Source organism: Oryzias latipes, chromosome 8, assembly GCF_002234675.1.
Source record: "Oryzias latipes chromosome 8, ASM223467v1".
Lineage (NCBI taxonomy): Eukaryota > Metazoa > Chordata > Actinopteri > Beloniformes > Adrianichthyidae > Oryzias > Oryzias latipes.
Genome location: NC_019866.2, coordinates 25,480,310 through 25,498,507, shown reverse-complemented (window position 1 = coordinate 25,498,507; position 18,198 = coordinate 25,480,310). Strand labels below are relative to the sequence as shown.

The window sequence follows — 18,198 nt, the reverse complement described above, 5'->3', positions numbered from 1 at the left end:
CCAAACAACACAAGAGGGACAACACACAACCCCCAAACAACACAAGATGGACAACACGCAACCCCCAAACAACACAAGATGGACAACACACAACCCCCAAACAACACAAGATGGACAACACACAACCCCCAAACAACACAAGAGGGACAACACACAACCCCCAAACAACACAAGATGGACAACACACAACACCCAAACAAAACAAGAGGGACAACACACAACCCCCAAACAACACAAGATGGACAACACACAACCCCCAAACAACACAAGATGGACAACACACAACCCCCAAACAACACAAGAGGGACAACACACAACCCCCAAACAACACAAGATGGACAACACGCAACCCCCAAACAACACAAGATGGACTCCATTTTAAGCACAGGTGGGGAAAACATGTCCCAACATTGATGGCTGTTATTGTGGACTTGATGACCTGAGAGCGTGGGGCACATGCAGCAGACGACAGATGGACATAAAGCAGGAAGCTCCTTCAAAAGGATGAAACATTCAGATGCACCTAAAAAAGTGTGGAGTAAAGAATGGACTGGTGTTTTCTAACAAACCCCGTCTTTGCTGCTTCCCATTGGCTGGAACTTCAGGGTTTAATCAGGGGAGGGGTCCTTAGAAAACACACGTGTCCATGGAGACCTGCCCAACTCTGTAAAACCTTTATCTCAAATCCTATCTGTCACAGTTAAACCGTGGATTTACTTTAAAAAAGACAAAGTTTTCTCTCAACAAATTTTAAAGTGAAAACAGGATTAATCACTTCAGAAAGGAAATCTGCTGACTGAAGCCGTTTGGGCGACTGTGACGCTCTAACACACTCCATTGGAGGAGACGGGCTCCTTTGAGGTCTGCATAAGCAGTAACTTCTACTTACTTCTGATAAAAGTCATATATTGATGTATTGACATTACTTTAAAAGAGGAAGGATAGCAGTGTATTCGTCTAGGAGGGAAGCCATAACACTCTTATCAAACTATTTCAGTCTTTTTCTTTCCAAATGACTCTTGTCTCTGTAAACGGACACATGTTGTTTAGTTTGACCTCATTGTTGTTTCATTATTCATCAAATGATCATTACAACGAAAACTCTGTGTGGATTCATTACTAATGACTCTAAATCTAGTTTCAATGTAAAACATAAAACTATGTATTAGTGCCTACAATTCCATCCAAGGAGGGTGGAGCCTAATCAATATAATTGATTGAAGTCCCCCTCTGATCATCTCCTGACTTATCTTCAAAGCGTTCCCAGTGGTCTTTTAATGATGACGATGCTGTTTTTAGCCCAAATCTAACACAGAGTCATTTTTAGGACATAGTTTCTGCAGAGCAGCAGGAGTTCATGAGAAATTCTCATTTAAATTGTGGGCGGGACTGTTTGTGTGGAAGTAAACCTCCGCTGTTATCCCATCATTCCTTTGTTTACTCTCTCTCCTGCTATCTTACAGCCCCCGAACAAACATTAGCAGTGCAACAAAAAAGTTGAGCAATATCAGATCTATCCATCCGTCCCTCTTTGAACCCCCAGATGTCAAAGCGAGGACTGTGTCAGACACCAAATGAAGACCATGCTGGTTGAGCGTTCACTCGGTCAGAATAGTGTTCTGGTCCGTACCTTGTGGCAGTCTCCTCCTGACAGCACCTCCTCGATGAAGACTGCTGGACCATCGGGCCTATTGGAGCCTCCTCCAATGCTGATTCCTAAGTTACTGGATCTCGTGACAGAAATAAGCTGGATGACACCTTCGCCTGGGTGACTGAGAGCACACACAATTGTTAAATGTTGTCTTCATAAGACAAAATAAAGGAAATTTCCCCAAAACAATAATGCTTTAATAGGAAAAGTCCTGCATAGAAGACAATGTTAATCTGGGTTTAAAAAAACAAATTCAATGTTTTGTAGTCACTTGTTTTGAAAACCCAAGTGTTGTTATGTGGTGGCAATCTATGAATAAATATAATTCTAAAATATTTATGAATCTCTTTGTGGTTTAAATGCTCGCACCGATTCCACAAAGACACTTCTTACTGTTTATAATGTAATGATGGATTTAACAAAATATATCTTAAGGATGTGAAAGTGCACTAAATGTGACCAAAACTAGTGCCTTAGTATAAAAAGTAGATGTCTCCTATTTAATAATGGAGGTTACCATCAGTTAACCTGTACAGTCACTTCAAAAGGAAACAGTTGGTAGACTTCCTCCTATTTGTTGAGCTGAAAACCAAATACAAACAGAGCTCCACATAAAAGAAAGACAGTTATGCTGTCGATTGGGTTTAGACAGATTGAAGCAAAGATTTGTCATTTATTTTACAGTTAAAAGCATAAAACACCCCCCTCCCCCTCCCCGGGTGGTTTCTCCTCCAAGCTGGGGTCCTCTACCAGAGGCCTGGGAGCTTGAGGGTCCTGCAGGATCTTAGCTGTTCCTGTTCTTTTCTGGACTGAGAGGTCTGAGGTCTTTCCAGGTATCTGTTGTAGCCCCTCCTCCAGCTTGGGGGTTACTGCCCCGCGTGCTCCAATTACCACAGGTACCACTGTCACCTTCACTTTCCAGGCTTTCTCCAGTTCTTCTCTGAGTTCCTGGTATTTCTCCAGTTTCTCATGTTCCTTCTTCCTGATGTTCCCATCGCTTGGTGTGGATATATATCTATATATGGATCAAAGTATTTTGATCCACTCATGTATTTCTGAGTATTCCTCTAAAAACCTGCATCTCTGAGCCCTTCCAGTCCACAAAGACAAGTGGGCTCTCACATTGTGACATCACAAAGTGAGAACAGCCCCTTCCAGGAAGAGTCTGCACTGCCAGGCCAATCCCCCCCACAGGCTAACATACATATAGACCTTCTCCATGGAGCTAGCGGTGATCGGCTAAACTTTTAAAAGATGTTTCCAATAGAAAATGTGGATAAACCATTAACACTGTGACGGCACCTCTTTGGTTTGGGACTAAAACTTGGAAAAGGAAATGCTTGTTAGATTTTTAAAATGTAACCCTACAAAGCAGAGCTGACTAAAAACTTGTTTATGAATGTGCACACATGTGTACACGATGTCAGCTGATAGAGAGACCTCCTCACCTGAGCGAGCGCATCATCGTTCCACCATTGTTGTTTTGAGAACCCGCAGGACTGAGCAATAATGGACTCTGGGATCGAGAAGAAGAACCAGAAGACGTGCTGTCCAGATAACGGCTGCCTGGAGGGTAAAAAAAACAAATGCAGTCCTTTTTTTAGCATTTGACTGGTGCTTTGTGGACAAAAGATCAACATGATTGGATCCCCTTGATTAAGATTTCCTTACAAATCATCTTTGTCAATGAACTGAACTGGAATTCATATTTTAGGTCTATCGAAAATGTGTTTGTCATGAAAGTCTGGCCTCATCTGTGCTTCATTGGTTTAAAGACAAAGATGTAACTATAAATGCCCAAACTCTGAAAGTCAGATGTTTACAAGGAGAGACTTTTGCTTTACAGTAGAAAGTCTGCTCACCAAAAGCCTCATATCTCAAAAACTTAAACTGTTTGTTATAAACTGATAACAAACACATATTTACATGTTTTTATTCCTCAGCTGCCAAACTGATGATGTATCTCAGCTGCACACAACACAGTGACTGCCTCATGGCACGCAGCCTCCCCTCAAACATCCTCAATGAACTCCTGTAAAACTGACTGGGGGCTGTGGAGCCACCAACATGCATTACTTTTGGCCACTGTGGTGCAGAGGCAGAGCGTCGACCCCTGATTGGAACACTCAACCCCACATTGCTCCGGGTGGCTACAGGTTGCTGCCAGTGTTAGGAAGCACTGCCAGGCCAACCCCCCCCCAGGCTAACACATGACGCATGAGTGATTGGGACTGTGTCCGGAAAACACTTTGGGCCTCCAAGGAACCCCATCAACATCATCATTGTCATCATCAACATCATCATTACCCCCCCCCCCTCCTCTGCATCCTCCTCCCTCACACTTTCCAGCCGTATGCCCTCCTCCTCTACATCCATCAACCTCCTGGTTCCTGGTAGCTCCACCCTCAGCATCCTTTTCCCATCATCCTCTCTGTTCCTGCTCTCAACGTGTCCAAACATCTCCATCTGCTTTCCTGCATTTATCACCAGAACATCTGGGTGGGAGACAGTCGACTGAGTTATCCGCCGTTCCTCGCCCAGTTTCAGTGCAGCATGTGAAAGAGGGCATGCTTTAAAATGTTTCCTTAACCCTTGTGCTATCCTAGGCACTTTAACATTGGGAGTGGGGTCATCTAGACCCACTAGACAGTGCTCTGAACCTGATTTGTGATCTTCACTGGTGTCCATGGATTACATGAAATCTTTCCACCTTTATCCACAAACTGGACTTTGTTGTGAAATTGTGCCCAGAGTCAGTCAAAATAAAAGCAACATTGAACGGTCACTAAACACTACGTAGAAAACCAGAAAACACAACGGTCAGGACATGAATCTGGAGAAATAAAAGTTTCTTTTTTGACTGTAGGCCAAATGTATGTTGCAGGAAACCTCTGCATTTAGGACTTGTATAAAAAGAAAAAAAACTGAAATCCAGTGCATTTACATGTAGCACTTGTAAAAACAAACAAGCATTTGGCACTTGTGTACAAGTAATACAAAGTACACAAATACACAAATGAGTGCATCACTCAGCCACAGCATCATGTCTGGGTACTGGGTCAGGAGACAGGACTTCATCCACATCACAGGCCACATTTTTTCTGGCCAGGCAACAGGGCAAACCCCCTGGAATGCCGTATCCAGGCTTGGCTGGCCTCCAACCCCATGTCACACCAGGCAGGCTCCATGGCATGCAGGACATGTACCCTGGTGTAAGGTCGGCGTTCTTATACCTTCCACCGCAGTGAGAAGAAGAATTCCTCAATAGGGTTTAGGGAAAGGAAGGCAAAGACTGATAAAACCTTGGTTCATATGGAACCACTCTCTAACCTGGAGGGCTCTGTGAAAACTCACATCGTCCCAAACAAAGACATAGATGGACGCTCCTCCTGCTGCCCTAACAGAGCATCTCACATGCGACTGAGGAAAACCAGGAGCTGGTGAGGGTTGTAGGCCCCAGGTTGGCCTGATGGTGGACAACCGCATGATTGCTGATCGCAGTACATAATGTGACATTGCCACCAGGCTGCCCAGGAACACCAACAATGGCCCAATGGCCAATCACATTATGGCCCCTCCTCCTTTTGGTGAGATTAAACCCAGATTCACCAATGTAGATGTATTCATGGGGTCTTTCCATTGCATCCATTGAAAAACCCTCTGTAGAAATAGATATTGTTTTGTGAGGTTAAAGTGGATCACTACTTAAACATTGAGTGTGATCAGTTTTGAGTTTTGTGTTCAGCATTTGATTCAGACAATAGGGTTTACCGTTTCAGCTAAAGCTTCTAACCATTGTTTCATTGCTTTGCTAACTTTTTAATTGTATTGTATAGTCTTTGAGGTTCACGATAATAAACTAATTTTTTAGCTGAGTATTATAGTAAAATTACAATAAAAATCATGTATTATGAGATCATCTGAAGAAAATAATTTTCCAAACACAACAACAAAGGCATCTGTCTGGTGTAGAGACAAAGCTGGAAATTTGCTGGGAAACAACAAGATATTCCAGGAGTTACTCCACAAAATGCAGAAAAACCTGTAGATACTGTCCATATATACTCCATCAATGAAGCAACATATTAGGCACAGATGGTAAAAAGAGTTTGGGGTTTTGGTGACAGGGAGCGTTTTGCCCTCTGTTGCAGTGAGGGCATTGTGCAGATATGTGCTGTGCTCTGACTAGGCACCTAATATATGATTGGATCTCGAATCGCCTCCAGTAATCGCATCTTCATGTGGTGGGGAATTGAGAACTTCAGTGATCCTAAGGCAGGCATGTCCAAAGTCCGGCCTGTGGGCAAATGTGGCCCGCCTTTGACCCCTTTAAACCCTAACTACTAAAAAACTATCTAGTGGCTCTATGTAGTGCCCTGGATTTTAAAGCAACTGGGACACCATGCTCACTACTTTTTTTTTAAACGGCTAATAAGATGTCATCGATTTCACAAAGTTAAAATCTAATTGATATGAGCATTTTGGGACAATTATTTATCAGTCCACTATCTTCTGAAGATAAAAACATTGATTTTTAAAAAAAAAAATACATTTAGGTAAATTTTTGGCAAAAATTGTTCAGACGCAATGCATTGTGGTCTATATTCGCCGATCTAGTGTGCATCAATGCACACTGGTTTTTTGCAGAGACTTCTGGGAGATTTCTAGGGCTCTGGATTTTGGAACTGTAGATTCAGACAGAAAATGGTGAACACACTGTATGGTGAGTAGGGATGGACTTTGGACACAATCTTTGACGCCCACTTCTCAGTCAAGTTATGTTAGCGTGCTGGTAATAACACAACTTTTGTGAAGATCATCATGCGGAGTATTTTTGAAAGAGAAGATGAGCGACAACATGAAGCAGAAGAGGCAGGTGACGAGTGTTCTGGACAACCCGGTAGAGCGAAGCGCACAGGACATGAGAAAAGCCGCGTCGTGTTATTTCTCAAGGTTTTAAGCTTCATCTATCTGTACTTGTTGGCGCACAACGGATGTTTTATTTAAAGCACCTTCTATATTTTATAATAAAAGTTGTTCTTGCAATATTCGTTCAATAAAAATGTTTATTGTTTCAAAAAACTCCAGTTTTCTGTATCTTTCCAGTCTAACATTGTAAATAGTTTTCATTTTAAAGAAAATAAAACAAATATTTATACTTTGTATCCACTTCTCACTGAAACATAAAAATATGTATCTGACTTTAAAGTTTTACTTTACAAGCATCACCAGATACAAAACAATGAACCAACATGTTCTGGAACCTCAGAGTCCTTCATGATGACGAACATCTGAAATTGATCAACTGTCAATCATCTGTCCCTCCTCATCTGCTGTAACAGCGGTTTTACTGCATGTGTGGGGGGGCTCCTGTGAAATACACACAGGCGTGTTTGTGTGCACATGGAAGGTGTAGGTCTAGCAGATGGTGTGTTGTCCTGCAGAGCCTTGAAGTCGATGGCTGTGATTGAGAATTGTGCGGCGCTGCGTGTTTTCTCCAGACCCTGAGTCAGCATGTTGGGGTTTGCCTGTTGTGCCAGCATACGTTGGATTCTCTCAAAACTAGACGTTTCTGGTGTTTGACGCCTGTGTTCAGCTTCAAACATCTCCTGCAGCAGCGTGTTTGCTAGAATGATGGCGGCCTGCAGCCCTACGCTTGGAAAGGGCTCAGCTTTCATTTCTTCCATTTCTTCCCAGAAGCCTTTGAGCATGAGTGCTAGCAAAAGCAAGATTTGTTTCTTCCTGGTCAGCAGTCGAGCCACTTCCTTAAGAAGAGTCCTTTTCATTTTCTGTTTGGGAAATGTGAACAACAGATTAGATTTTTCTGATGTAAAATGATTGAGCTGGAACATTTACATAGAACCAGAACCAAGCAGCTTTCTTGCATTTAGCTGATATCTTGTCTTTGGCTTTTTTCTTCAAATTAGCTGAAAGGTCGTATATGAAATAATATTAATAAAAAGCTAAAGAGAAACACAAACTTGTATCAGTCAACTCACCTTTGCATCAGCCCCCCCCCATCAGTCAGCTGGTTGAAGGAGAACCCTGACATGATGAAGTGTCGTGGATACGGCCTGTTAGTCTCCACGGCGTCCGCGGGACGAATCGCTGGCCTTTTTCCAAGAATGTAGTCCAGTTCGTCACACTGTTGACTTTGATCTTTCTCTGCACCTGAACCTCCACTTTTTGTAAAAGCATCTCCTGCTTTGCTGAAGCTTCTACAATCTTCCAGAGACTCTTCTTCATTTTACCACTGAAGATAGAAAAACTTCTTCTGTGTTTTCTCTCATTTCCGTGCGATGCATCCATCCGACCACATTTCAGTGAGTTGCTGTGTCTCATCGTTGCTCCACGTTTGTCCACATGGTCGTTCTCTGTTTGCATAGCGTAACGCCCTGTATGAGGGTCCCGTTGTTCTGCTCTCAGCACGGACCCTCTTCAGACCCAGAAAACTCACAGTCGATTGGAATCGAACCGAGACCACCTCAAAAGATGGGTCCAAAAGAGGTTCCTGGTCCCGGACCAGGGTCCACTTGGGTGTATGCAGACTGTTCAGATCTGTTCAGGAATATCGAGGGAAATGACCTCTAGCACCCTTTAGGGGAACCAAATGGGTCCAGTCTAAACACACAGTGTGATAGTTGGGGGTGGACTTCCTCTGAACCGATGTGTTCCAGCCGGCTGCCTCCTCCCAGCAGATGTTGGAAGGAAATGAGCCCGCAGCCTTTTCAAGGTAGATTGACTTCATTCAGCCATTGGACACAAAGCTTAATGAAACGCACAGGGACAGCTTGAGCATGGGGGGGCACAGATGTATGGTTTTGATAACATTTGAGACTTTCCATTTGGAGGAACAATCGTTTAGATTGACTCTGCAGATGTGGGAGCAGCATAGCTCTGTGTCAAAGTACCTTGCTGAATGGGAGAGTTGCGCGTTGACCCTGTGCTTCCCGTAGATCCGTACTTCTGTAGAAGATCTGCAAATTCTCTCCTTTTTGAAAAGAGCACAAGAAAACCAGACTTTTATTCTGAAAGAGCAACAGAAATCGGTATGCAGAAAGATGCAGGTCTGAATTCATGTCAGAACATCAAAGTTTAGCATTTTAAGAGGAATGAGTTGACCACCTTTGATGATTTAGTCCTCCATGCTATGTCATTTTCTCTTTTTACTTTAGTCTTTTACTCTTTAATCCAGCATTTCTAAATGTTTTCTCATCCTCCGACCCCTAAACAGTCAATTCAATCATGATGATCTTTCCAAAGAGCTTTAAAGTGAAAGAAAACAGTAGAAAAAAGCAGCTCAGTCCACGTCAACCTGCAGAACAGGGTTTGCCATAAGTCAGAAGAGTTTACAAAATAACTGGACCCCACCCTTAAGAGAAGTCTGCCTAAGAACCTGGACCACAGACTGACAGGGATGGAGTTTAGAGTTTTATGGTAAGAACTACAGAAGATGGTTTTCTGTTTGAGTAAACTGAATCTGTTTCAAATTTAAGGAAACCTGCAATAATGTAAACATTAAGAATAAATAAATCAGTTAGCATAAAAACTGAGATTGTGATTAAAAAGATGAAGACATTGAGGATGGTGGCTGAACTGGTCTGTATCTAAAGCAAATGTGGAGACTGTGATTTCTGCAGCAAAGAAAAGCTCACACATGGATATAAAGGAGACGTGTCAGGGGTTTTGACAAGCGTCAAACGCTGCCAGAGTGTGCACGCTCTCAGAATCCCATCTCTGCTGTTTGCAGGGGATTTGATCCTTTTTCAGGATCACCGCCTCCAGCCGTCAGGATGGGTAACCAAACAAGACAAGAGCCCTAAGTGCAATGCAGTCAGGAGATGTAAGGTTGAGATGCTCAGACTGCAGGGATGGAGAGACTGGGGGGGGGGGGTTCCTGACTTTACTGGGGTGCATCAAACTAAAACAGAATTCAAATAGACTTCTGCAGGCAGCAGATGTGGATCTGTGCTTCATCTCATCTGCTTGGGCTATAAAAGGACTGACCAATACTAAATGTTTCATGTTGTTTTGTGTTTTACAAGACTTTTCTATGAATAAACTCCTCTGGCCGCTCGTAATCCTAATTCAGTAAAGTCTCTGAACTGTTCAAGCATGAAGATACGAAACACTAAAGGTCAGGAACTTTAAAACGATCAACCAAACCAACAGAACGTGAGGCTTTCTGTCCACTGTTGTTGAATTGCAGAGCATCCTGCCCTTTCTAAGCATATCCGTGTTATTTGCCTTCATGTTTGTGCAGCCGTTGGGATCGTCCTCTGTAGTTTAGAGCATTTCCAGTCTGAGCTCATCCCTTTGTTTCACACAACTCCATTTGAGATCAGAACTACCGTATCTGTGCTGCATCGCTTACTGCTAAAAATAGATGTTTTCTGTTTAGGGTCAAAGACGACGGAAAAGTCTTTCTACGTGTGGAGATAAAGGAAGAGAAGCACAGACGGACATGCAGACATAATCCCCCCATGCTGCCCCAGCTGCAGGGTAGTTAAAGCACTAACTGCAGATTAACACACAGCTCATCTTGACAGAAGCACTGGCACTGGTTAAGCCCCCCCTCCCTGCGTTTGATAGAGTTTGGGGACTCCCCCCAAAGTGATGGGGGTCCGGCTGCCTGGCCAACGCCCATCCTCCCCTGCACATGGAAGCTAATTCATGTGGTAACGTCACTGGAGGCGCTGCAGACCGAATGACAGACGGGCAGCAGAGATGAGAAACCTGCTTCCACATCCGCCCCCGTCTGCAGGGATGGAACCAGTTACACTTCTTCTTGATCTGATTTGTTTAAGGGGTGGGGCCTCACCTAACTGCAGTTAAACATTCTAGGAAAATACAAAGAGATTCAATTCAATTCAATTTCATTTATATAGCCCAAATTCACAACAACAGTCGTCTCAATGGGCAATTTCCAGTTTATGAATGCATCATCGGGGCAGATCTCCCACTCTAAGTGCTCCTCTGGCGCTGTTTTCTTTCCCAACAATATGTTTATTGTTTGTTTTTTTTTGCATTATATCACACACACACACAAACACGAAATAATTCAAAAAATATATAAATATATTTATATGTGTATATATGTATATATTTATATTTATATATACTGTATATAAGATATTTTACTCTCAGGCACCCTATGTTGTTTGTCTCATAACATACTCAATATGAGTTTGAACACTTGAAGACCTTTGAAATTCTTCCTGCAACAGAGACTTTCTTGGAAAAATGAGATAAAAATACAGACTACAGGTCACAGAACAGGCTGAAGTTTCCTACATCATCATCGTCAGCCTTCAACAAATGCAAAGAATGGTCCTCTGAGGCTCTTTGAACTTAGACCTTCACCCGGTTCACCTGGAAAAGTCTGCTGCATTCAGAAATGTACTTACTTTGCTTCTTCATCTCTGGCTATGAGAAGGCGCATGTGATTGGTTGCAGAAGCTGCTCTCAGGATGTCCACAGCTCTACCAAAAGAGCAACACAGTCATGGCAATGCTCAGTCATCTCATCAACACAGAGGATTGACAGACTACCTTTCACTAGTGACTCCTACAAGGCTGTCCCCGTTCACCTCCAGGATCTGGTCCCCTGCCATCAGGTTTCCTGTTGGCAGCCAAACACAGAGCAGATGTCAGCCTAGCAGAACTCACCGGCTCCTCACACCTCTTCAGTCTGAGGAGGTTTTTGAAAGGCAGGAGACCGTGTCCCAGTGTGTGGCTCTAGAAAACAGGAAACCGTCTTTCCAAATTTGAACAGAGTGGAAGAAGGACCCCCCCCCCCGGGCACAGAGAACAGGAGAGATGGATCTCTGAAGAAATCTGGGTTTGCAGAATTCCGGAAAAGCCTGATGATGATCCCGGGATGATGCTATGAGGACGTTTTGAAAAGAAGAGCCTTTGTTTTGGTGCTGTTGGGGAGCAGTCTGACCCCCCCCCCGGAGCGTTCAAGGCCAGGTCCAGAAACACTAAAACAGATGGTGTGTGGAGCTGCCCCTCTGGTGGGCTGTCTGTTGAGAATCCCAGCTGTCTAGATCCCAGGTATAAATGTGAAAGCCTTAGTCAAAGCTGCCCTGGAGACGGAAAAACGGCTAAATCTGTACGGGGCACGGACAAAATAAAGAGATGGTAGACCGCTCAGCGAGCCTGTAGAGCCAAAAGTTCATGCAGGTTTTTTCCAGGGGCCTGCTGCCGGCGACAGGTCATAGCGAACACTTCTACAAAACGCAAGGGTCAGTCAGGGTGAAGCCGGTCAGATGCAGGTGAGTCGTATGGATTTGACTTTGTTTGACTCCAAAAAGGTCCGTGGGTGCTGTTCATGTGATGAGTGTGAGCTGCTAGTGTCCATTCTGGCCTAGAAATGAGGACATTACACAATCAGAGTGTAGTTGTAGTTTGTGTTGACATCCTACAGGCGTCCTGCAGGCACAGACCGTGCACACCCTGTCCATGCAGGACTCACGCGGTCAGTAAGGAGCCAGTCACTCTTTAGTAATGACTATAGTGGTGTCAGGACACCGTACGACACCATCACCAGAAGTACCTCTAACTTCCATTATCCTTATAAAAACTTCACCATCCACTAACCACATGCACGACAATGGTACGTTCCAATTTCATGACGTCCCTAGAGGTAGTGGTACGAGCCTCAAGGGAACTGTAAGACACACCTGAGCTCCTGTAACCCTTGTTCTATCCTAGGCACTTTAACATTGGGAGTTGGGTCATCTAGACCCACTAGACAGTTGGGTCATCTAGACCCACTAGACAGTGCTCTGAACCTTTTTTCTTCAATGATTTGTGATCTTCACTGGTGTCCATGGATTACATGAAATCTTTCCACCTTTATCCACCTTTGTCATGGTAGGGAGAACACCTCAATGGAAGGGGGGGTCATCTAAGATAGCACAAGGATTAAGGTGCAGCCACTCCCCTCCACTCCCCTCCACGGACCCGGACGACCCAAAAACCCACAGCACCGGACGCTTGTGAGAGTTTTAGGCTTTAAGAGGCTTTAGGAGAGTTCTTCTTCAGAGCTCAAGTTAAACACTGAAAGCTTATTTTGATGCAAGCATGTCTCACCGTCACACATGCATTCAGAGGCTGATCATGACACCCGACAAATGTGAGGACTTAAGGCCTAAAAAAGCCCCAATCACTTCAAATCCTTGTTTTTATGTGGACTTACCATCAGCTGCAGCAAGGCCACCAGGTAAAACCCGCTTGACATAAACTCCAAATTCCTCTCCAGTTTGTTCCTTCACTCCTCCAATCACCTTTATCCCTGTGGAGAGAAGAGGTGGAGCCCCTTTAGCTCAGCCAACCAGGAGCTTTCCTGATTTGCTGGCAGCCAGGCGTCCTGTGTCTGGAAGTCCTTGATCTCCCGTTGGAGCATGTTAACTCTCTGCTGTGGCCTTCTGCTAACTCAGTTCAGGAGTTCCTCAGAAACCGGGTTAGGACCCCCAAACAGCTGCTTTTATTGAACTGGAAACTCACAAATAATAAACCTCTGTCTGATGTTTTTCTGCTTTTGGATCTTTGGAAACATTTGACAGTAAAATACTTTTGCTATTTTTTCTGTCATCTCAGAGTATTATTATAATTAAGGACAAACTAAAAGTTCATCTTTACTCCAGGATAAAAATAGGAAAAATAAAGTCAGTCATCTAAAATAGACTTTGATGTTGACTTGATTTGTCCGTTTGTTTCTGATGGTCCTGGTGTCGGTAAAATGTGAGGTTTTAACCAACAGCTATCCTCATTTTGGAGGTTTTGACGGGTAAAACAAATAGGACGACACAGTTATTTCTAAGAAAATTGGATGGAAGATTTCTAGGAATTGAAAAGAAAAAGTAAAGCTAGTAAAGAATGAGACAGTTGGTCTTTAAGATGCTCAGACACACATCTTTATTCCTGTCTTTATTTCTGTGCATCGTTCTCGTCCTTCTGTGGGAAGTTAATGAAAAACAAGATTGTAAACTTGAAAATTGGACATTTTAAAGTTGAAAACAGAACAAGTACAATTCTAAAAACGGTTCTAAACTCAAAAGTACACATTGTAACTTAAAAGAAATACTTTGAACAAATACTGAAAAATGTAATAAAAAAAACAATAAATCTAAAACTGTTAGCAAATGAAACAAAATGGGAACAGCTGCTGTTTTGTATTTATTAATTTTTGTCTTTTGGACTCTTCTTTCATGGTCTCCCTTTTCACTTTGGCTGGCCAAAAACAAAAATCCAAAGACAAAACAGCAGCTTTTGGGGAGAAAAGGTTTATACCAACACTTTCAGTCCATTGTCTTCAGTATTTCTTTATGTTTACACTTTTTTGTTTGTTTTACAGACCCTGGAAGAAATGATGCTTTCCTGGTCATTTTCAGAGAATTTGATTGAAAACACCCAAACTTTGCTTCCACTCATAGTTAGTGGTTGGATGAAACCATTTCCTGTCAATAGATTCTCTTTGAAATCCTAATGACAGCAGAAACTTCCCAGACGACCCGGTTCTACAGGTCTTCCTCCCTGGTTCCTCCTTTTGCATCAGCTTGGCGTCTCTGGTGGTCGTTGTGGACGAGCTCCTTCCTGTTCTCTAACGCTGAAGCAGCCGTTCTTCTCTGCAGAAAACCTTTCATTCTAGCTAAACGGCCCGTTTCAGATCTCTGAGCCCCTCATGAGACGGTCACTCCAGAACCTTCACATGAAGGCCCCCCCAGAGGTGAAGGAATAACTTGATTCAACTTATGTCTAATATTTGAGATTTTACTATTGAAAAATGTAAGAAAATCATCAGAGCTGAGAGAAACAGGAACATGTGGTTCTACTGAGCTCTGACTGCGAGTTAATCTAGCAATAGTGCTAAAAAGAAATCTTGGGTTGTTTCCATTCTCTGATATTAAGGTTGAATAGTACTGGCTTCTAGCTCTACGCAGAGCTTTTTTATAATTTAATAGGCTATGTTTCCAGATATCCAGAGACTGCTCTGAACCGGAGCGGCGCCATTCTCTTTCCAACTTACGGGTTTCTTGTTTAAGCGAACGAGTTTCAGCGTTAAACCGCGGTGCTACTCGGTTTTGTCTAACGGACTTAGGTTTCAGGGGGGCAACAACATGGAGTGTACTCCTGAGGGCTTGTAAGGCATCATTAACAAAGTGGTCATTTCTACTAGGACTGATACTATGGGAGCTGGTCTCAGAGTATTTTCTCAGAATATCACTAAGTACTGGCTGAACAACCGAGGACCTCTAACAGTGTGACGGACCTCTAATTCACCCCCCCCCCCCCCCCCCCAAAAGTTTATTCAGCATCCATGTGGTTCATGTTCTACTGCCCCCACAACATCGACTCTACCGTCAGTCAGCCAAATCTCTGAACTCCAAAATCTCAGTCTTAACCAGTCAAATGCTTCCATTCCCTGCTTCTATTTCATCTCATCACCAACATTTTTCAAAGCCTCCCACTGGAATTCTTCCCCCCACCCTCAAAAAACCTGGATCAGATCCCTCCAACCTCAGTTATTTCCACTCCATCTGTAATCTACCATTCATCTCCAAATTTCTTGAAAAAAGCTGTTGAAGTACAACTTTGAACATGTTTTCCTCGTTTTAATTTCAATTCCAGTCTGCGTCCCGCCCCCTTCCCTGCTCCTCAAACCCCCAACCACCTCCTCCTCGCTGCTGATCCTGGTTCACGTTCCATCCGCCCCCTCCATCTGAGCTCTGCCTTTGACCGTCTATCAGAGCATCGCCAGTACTCATACGAGTACGGGGGTTTATCAGGATCCCCCTGTGAGCTGTGGGCAGGACTGTTGGCTGAGGGGAAGCCTGCCCCTACATCCTATCATCATCTGTTTACACTCTCTCCCTAGCTTACAGCCCCTCACACCCCCAACCTAACATGCAGCAAAATCAGCAGCAACGTCAGATCCATCCGTCCGTCCGGTTCTGATCCAGATTCCAGCTCAGACCAGGAAAACAAAGACCTTCATGGATCTGTTGGTCTGCAGGTGGATGATCAGAAAGGGGCGGAGCTTGGAGACTGTGACCCCGCCCAAAGTATTTTCTGCGTAACAAATAAAAATTTTCAAACAGCATTTTTTGTCGCTCCTCAATGATAACAATTTGAATACATAAATACTCTGAAATGCAAGTTTAAAGGGCCTATATCGTACTATTCCTAAGCCTTTCAGAGTAAACTTTATCCATACGTATGATCATGTGTGACCTTTGGATCCCACTCCTTTTAATGGACTGGGAGGGGCTGGTGCCCAGAGAGCAGCTTTTTAGAGGAAAACTCAGATGCATGAACGGTTCATACCATCAATTTTCTATATGTAGGTCCTGCATTTAGGAGGAAATGTCACAAAAACGTGTTAAAAACACCAAAAAGAGCATTTTAAAACAGAGTGGGTCTTTAGTCTTTACCCATAATATAAAACAAAGACACTTACCCAAACCATTTTCACACTCCGTAAATTCAATGGAATGTACGGCTCGGTCGACTCCATACGGACCCATTAGTGTCCTGGGTAAACAGAAGAGATAACGAGGATCGAGCAAATTAAGCAAAGTACGTTCAAAAGACCAAAGGTAACAGAAACTCAGGATGCAGATGTTGTTTTGGTTTGTAGAAGAAACCCTTTTTGACCTGAAGGCACCCAGAGCCTGAAACCGCTAAAAACATCTGCTTCTGTCCACAGGTGAACAAATGAAAGTGTTCAAAATTCCCTTCAGCCATTCAGGCAGAGACTCACGCAGGAAGAAAATACTGTAGTGACCAACTTCTATTTCTCCCATTCCATTGATGAACACCACCCTAATGAGGTGGGGGGGTTAAGAGCCCAAGCGAACGTAGAGGTTATGATTTTCTTTGACCTTTGACCAGGTAGACGACCAGCCAGGCGAAGGGCAGATCAATTGCCTCCTATAGAAAAACAATGTCCACTACATCCACTACAGACTGGTACCATCTGGACCCCCCCTGGAACCTCATTGGTGCCCCTGAAACCATTGCTGCAGGAGTTTGGTTGAAACCAGCCAATCACGTCTGTTTTCCAGAGTTTTATTGTCAGAGGTTTGCTGAGGCTGAAATGTTAAAAAAAACATCACACCTGTCCAACCGTTGGTTAACACAATGACTAACAGCCAATCACACGGCAGACACTCAGTGGTCCGGACCATCTGCTGCAGGTGAAACCAGCATCACAACCAGGAAGGGGATTGAAGGGACTCTGAAGCAGACGGGCTGGTCTGAGGACTTCAGAAACCGCTGATCTACTGGGAATTTCACCCACAACCACCTCTAGGGTTTACAGGGAATGGTCTTAAAGAGAAAATATCCAGAGAGCGGCAGGTCTGTGGACGGAAATGTCTAGTTGATGCCAGAGGTCAGAGGAGAACGACCAGACTGGTTCCAGCTACCAGGAAGGAGAGGTTCATGCATGGAGAGGAGGTCATGAGGGAGGACGGTGTGAGCAGAGGGAGGCAGAGGAGAGGATTAGAGGGAGGGGATGAGCTGCTGTGGCGCCCCCTCAAGGGAGCAGCTGAAAGTCAAATATGTAGTGAGAAAAGCAGAGCTTTGCTGGAAGAAAACACTGCCTGCCTGCAGGCTGCCTCTGCTCATCCCTGCGCATGTGCGGTGGACCACCGTTTATCAGCAGACCAATGGGAACTTTCACTTCTGCAGTTAAATGGTTTAATAATTGATTCAATTAACCGTCTCATGTTTGGACTAAAGATACACAACTCTCATTGTACTCCTTCAAATAGAAAAACAATCAGGCAGCAGCGCGCGCGCGCGCCCGCGGTCTACATGTGCGATCGAAAGCTGCGCACTGAAAAAGTCTCCTTCCAGAAAACAAACAAACAACAAAATAAGAATAGAAACACAGAAACAGCGCGTGCTGTGAGGCAGCGACCCCCCAGGAAGCCCCGCAGCCGCCTACCTGCTGATGATCACCGCGCCTTTGTACATCACGGAGAAGGTTGGCATGTTGGCGCGCAGCGCACAGGTTGGTGACACGCACGGACACGCAGCCTCCGCTCTCAGCAGCCGGCGTTCACGCACATGATGCCTGAAATGCGGGGCAGCAGCGGCAGAGGCAGAGCCGAACGTTTCCACCTTCAGCCGCACGTTTAATCTCTTACATAACCAGAGTCAGAATGACAGCGAGCACTGTGTGCACGCGCCTTTCCCGGCGTCCACGCGGGGTCCAACTGTCACTCTTCAGTTTTGACAAAGTTCCACCTGAGAGATTTTTACAGGCTGACACTTGAAGGAACCACGATTCTTTGACATCTCATTTTATTTGCATTTAAATGATGTTAAACAAACCGTCGGTCAAAACCGAACCCAAACATGAAGCTCAAATGCTTTAGAGACTGCACTTCCGCTGGAGGTCTCACAGAATCCTCAGTTTTCATCCACTAGCTGGCTAGTTGCGCATATAGATCATGTAGTCTATATGATCCATAGTCTTTGTTTCCAGACACTTTGAGAGTCTTGTACTTCAATAGACTTTTGAAACTGCATCTG

At 44.1% G+C, this 18,198-nt stretch overlaps 1 protein-coding gene across 3 annotated transcripts in view; it reads right to left on the bottom strand.

Moving 5' to 3' along the window:
- LOC105358029 (syntaxin-binding protein 4) overlaps positions 1-18,198 on the bottom strand; it is a 55,278-nt gene that overhangs the window by 29,640 nt on the left and 7,440 nt on the right. The window contains exons 1-8 of one of the 3 annotated variants that reach the window (XM_023957891.1): positions 17,609-17,826; positions 16,115-16,188; positions 12,854-12,949; positions 11,203-11,272; positions 11,059-11,133; positions 8,563-8,642; positions 3,100-3,217; positions 1,631-1,772 (exon numbers count right to left, since the gene is read on the bottom strand). In XM_023957891.1, coding sequence (XP_023813659.1) covers positions 1,631-1,772; positions 3,100-3,217; positions 8,563-8,642; positions 11,059-11,133; positions 11,203-11,272; positions 12,854-12,949; positions 16,115-16,188; positions 17,609-17,655 — 702 coding nt within the window. In that variant the 5' untranslated portion in view covers positions 17,656-17,826. Of the gene's footprint in view, positions 1-1,630; positions 1,773-3,099; positions 3,218-8,562; positions 8,643-11,058; positions 11,134-11,202; positions 11,273-12,853; positions 12,950-16,114; positions 16,189-17,608; positions 17,827-18,198 lie in introns of those variants that run through there. The other 2 variants (XM_023957889.1, XM_023957890.1) reach the window with 2 other exon arrangements.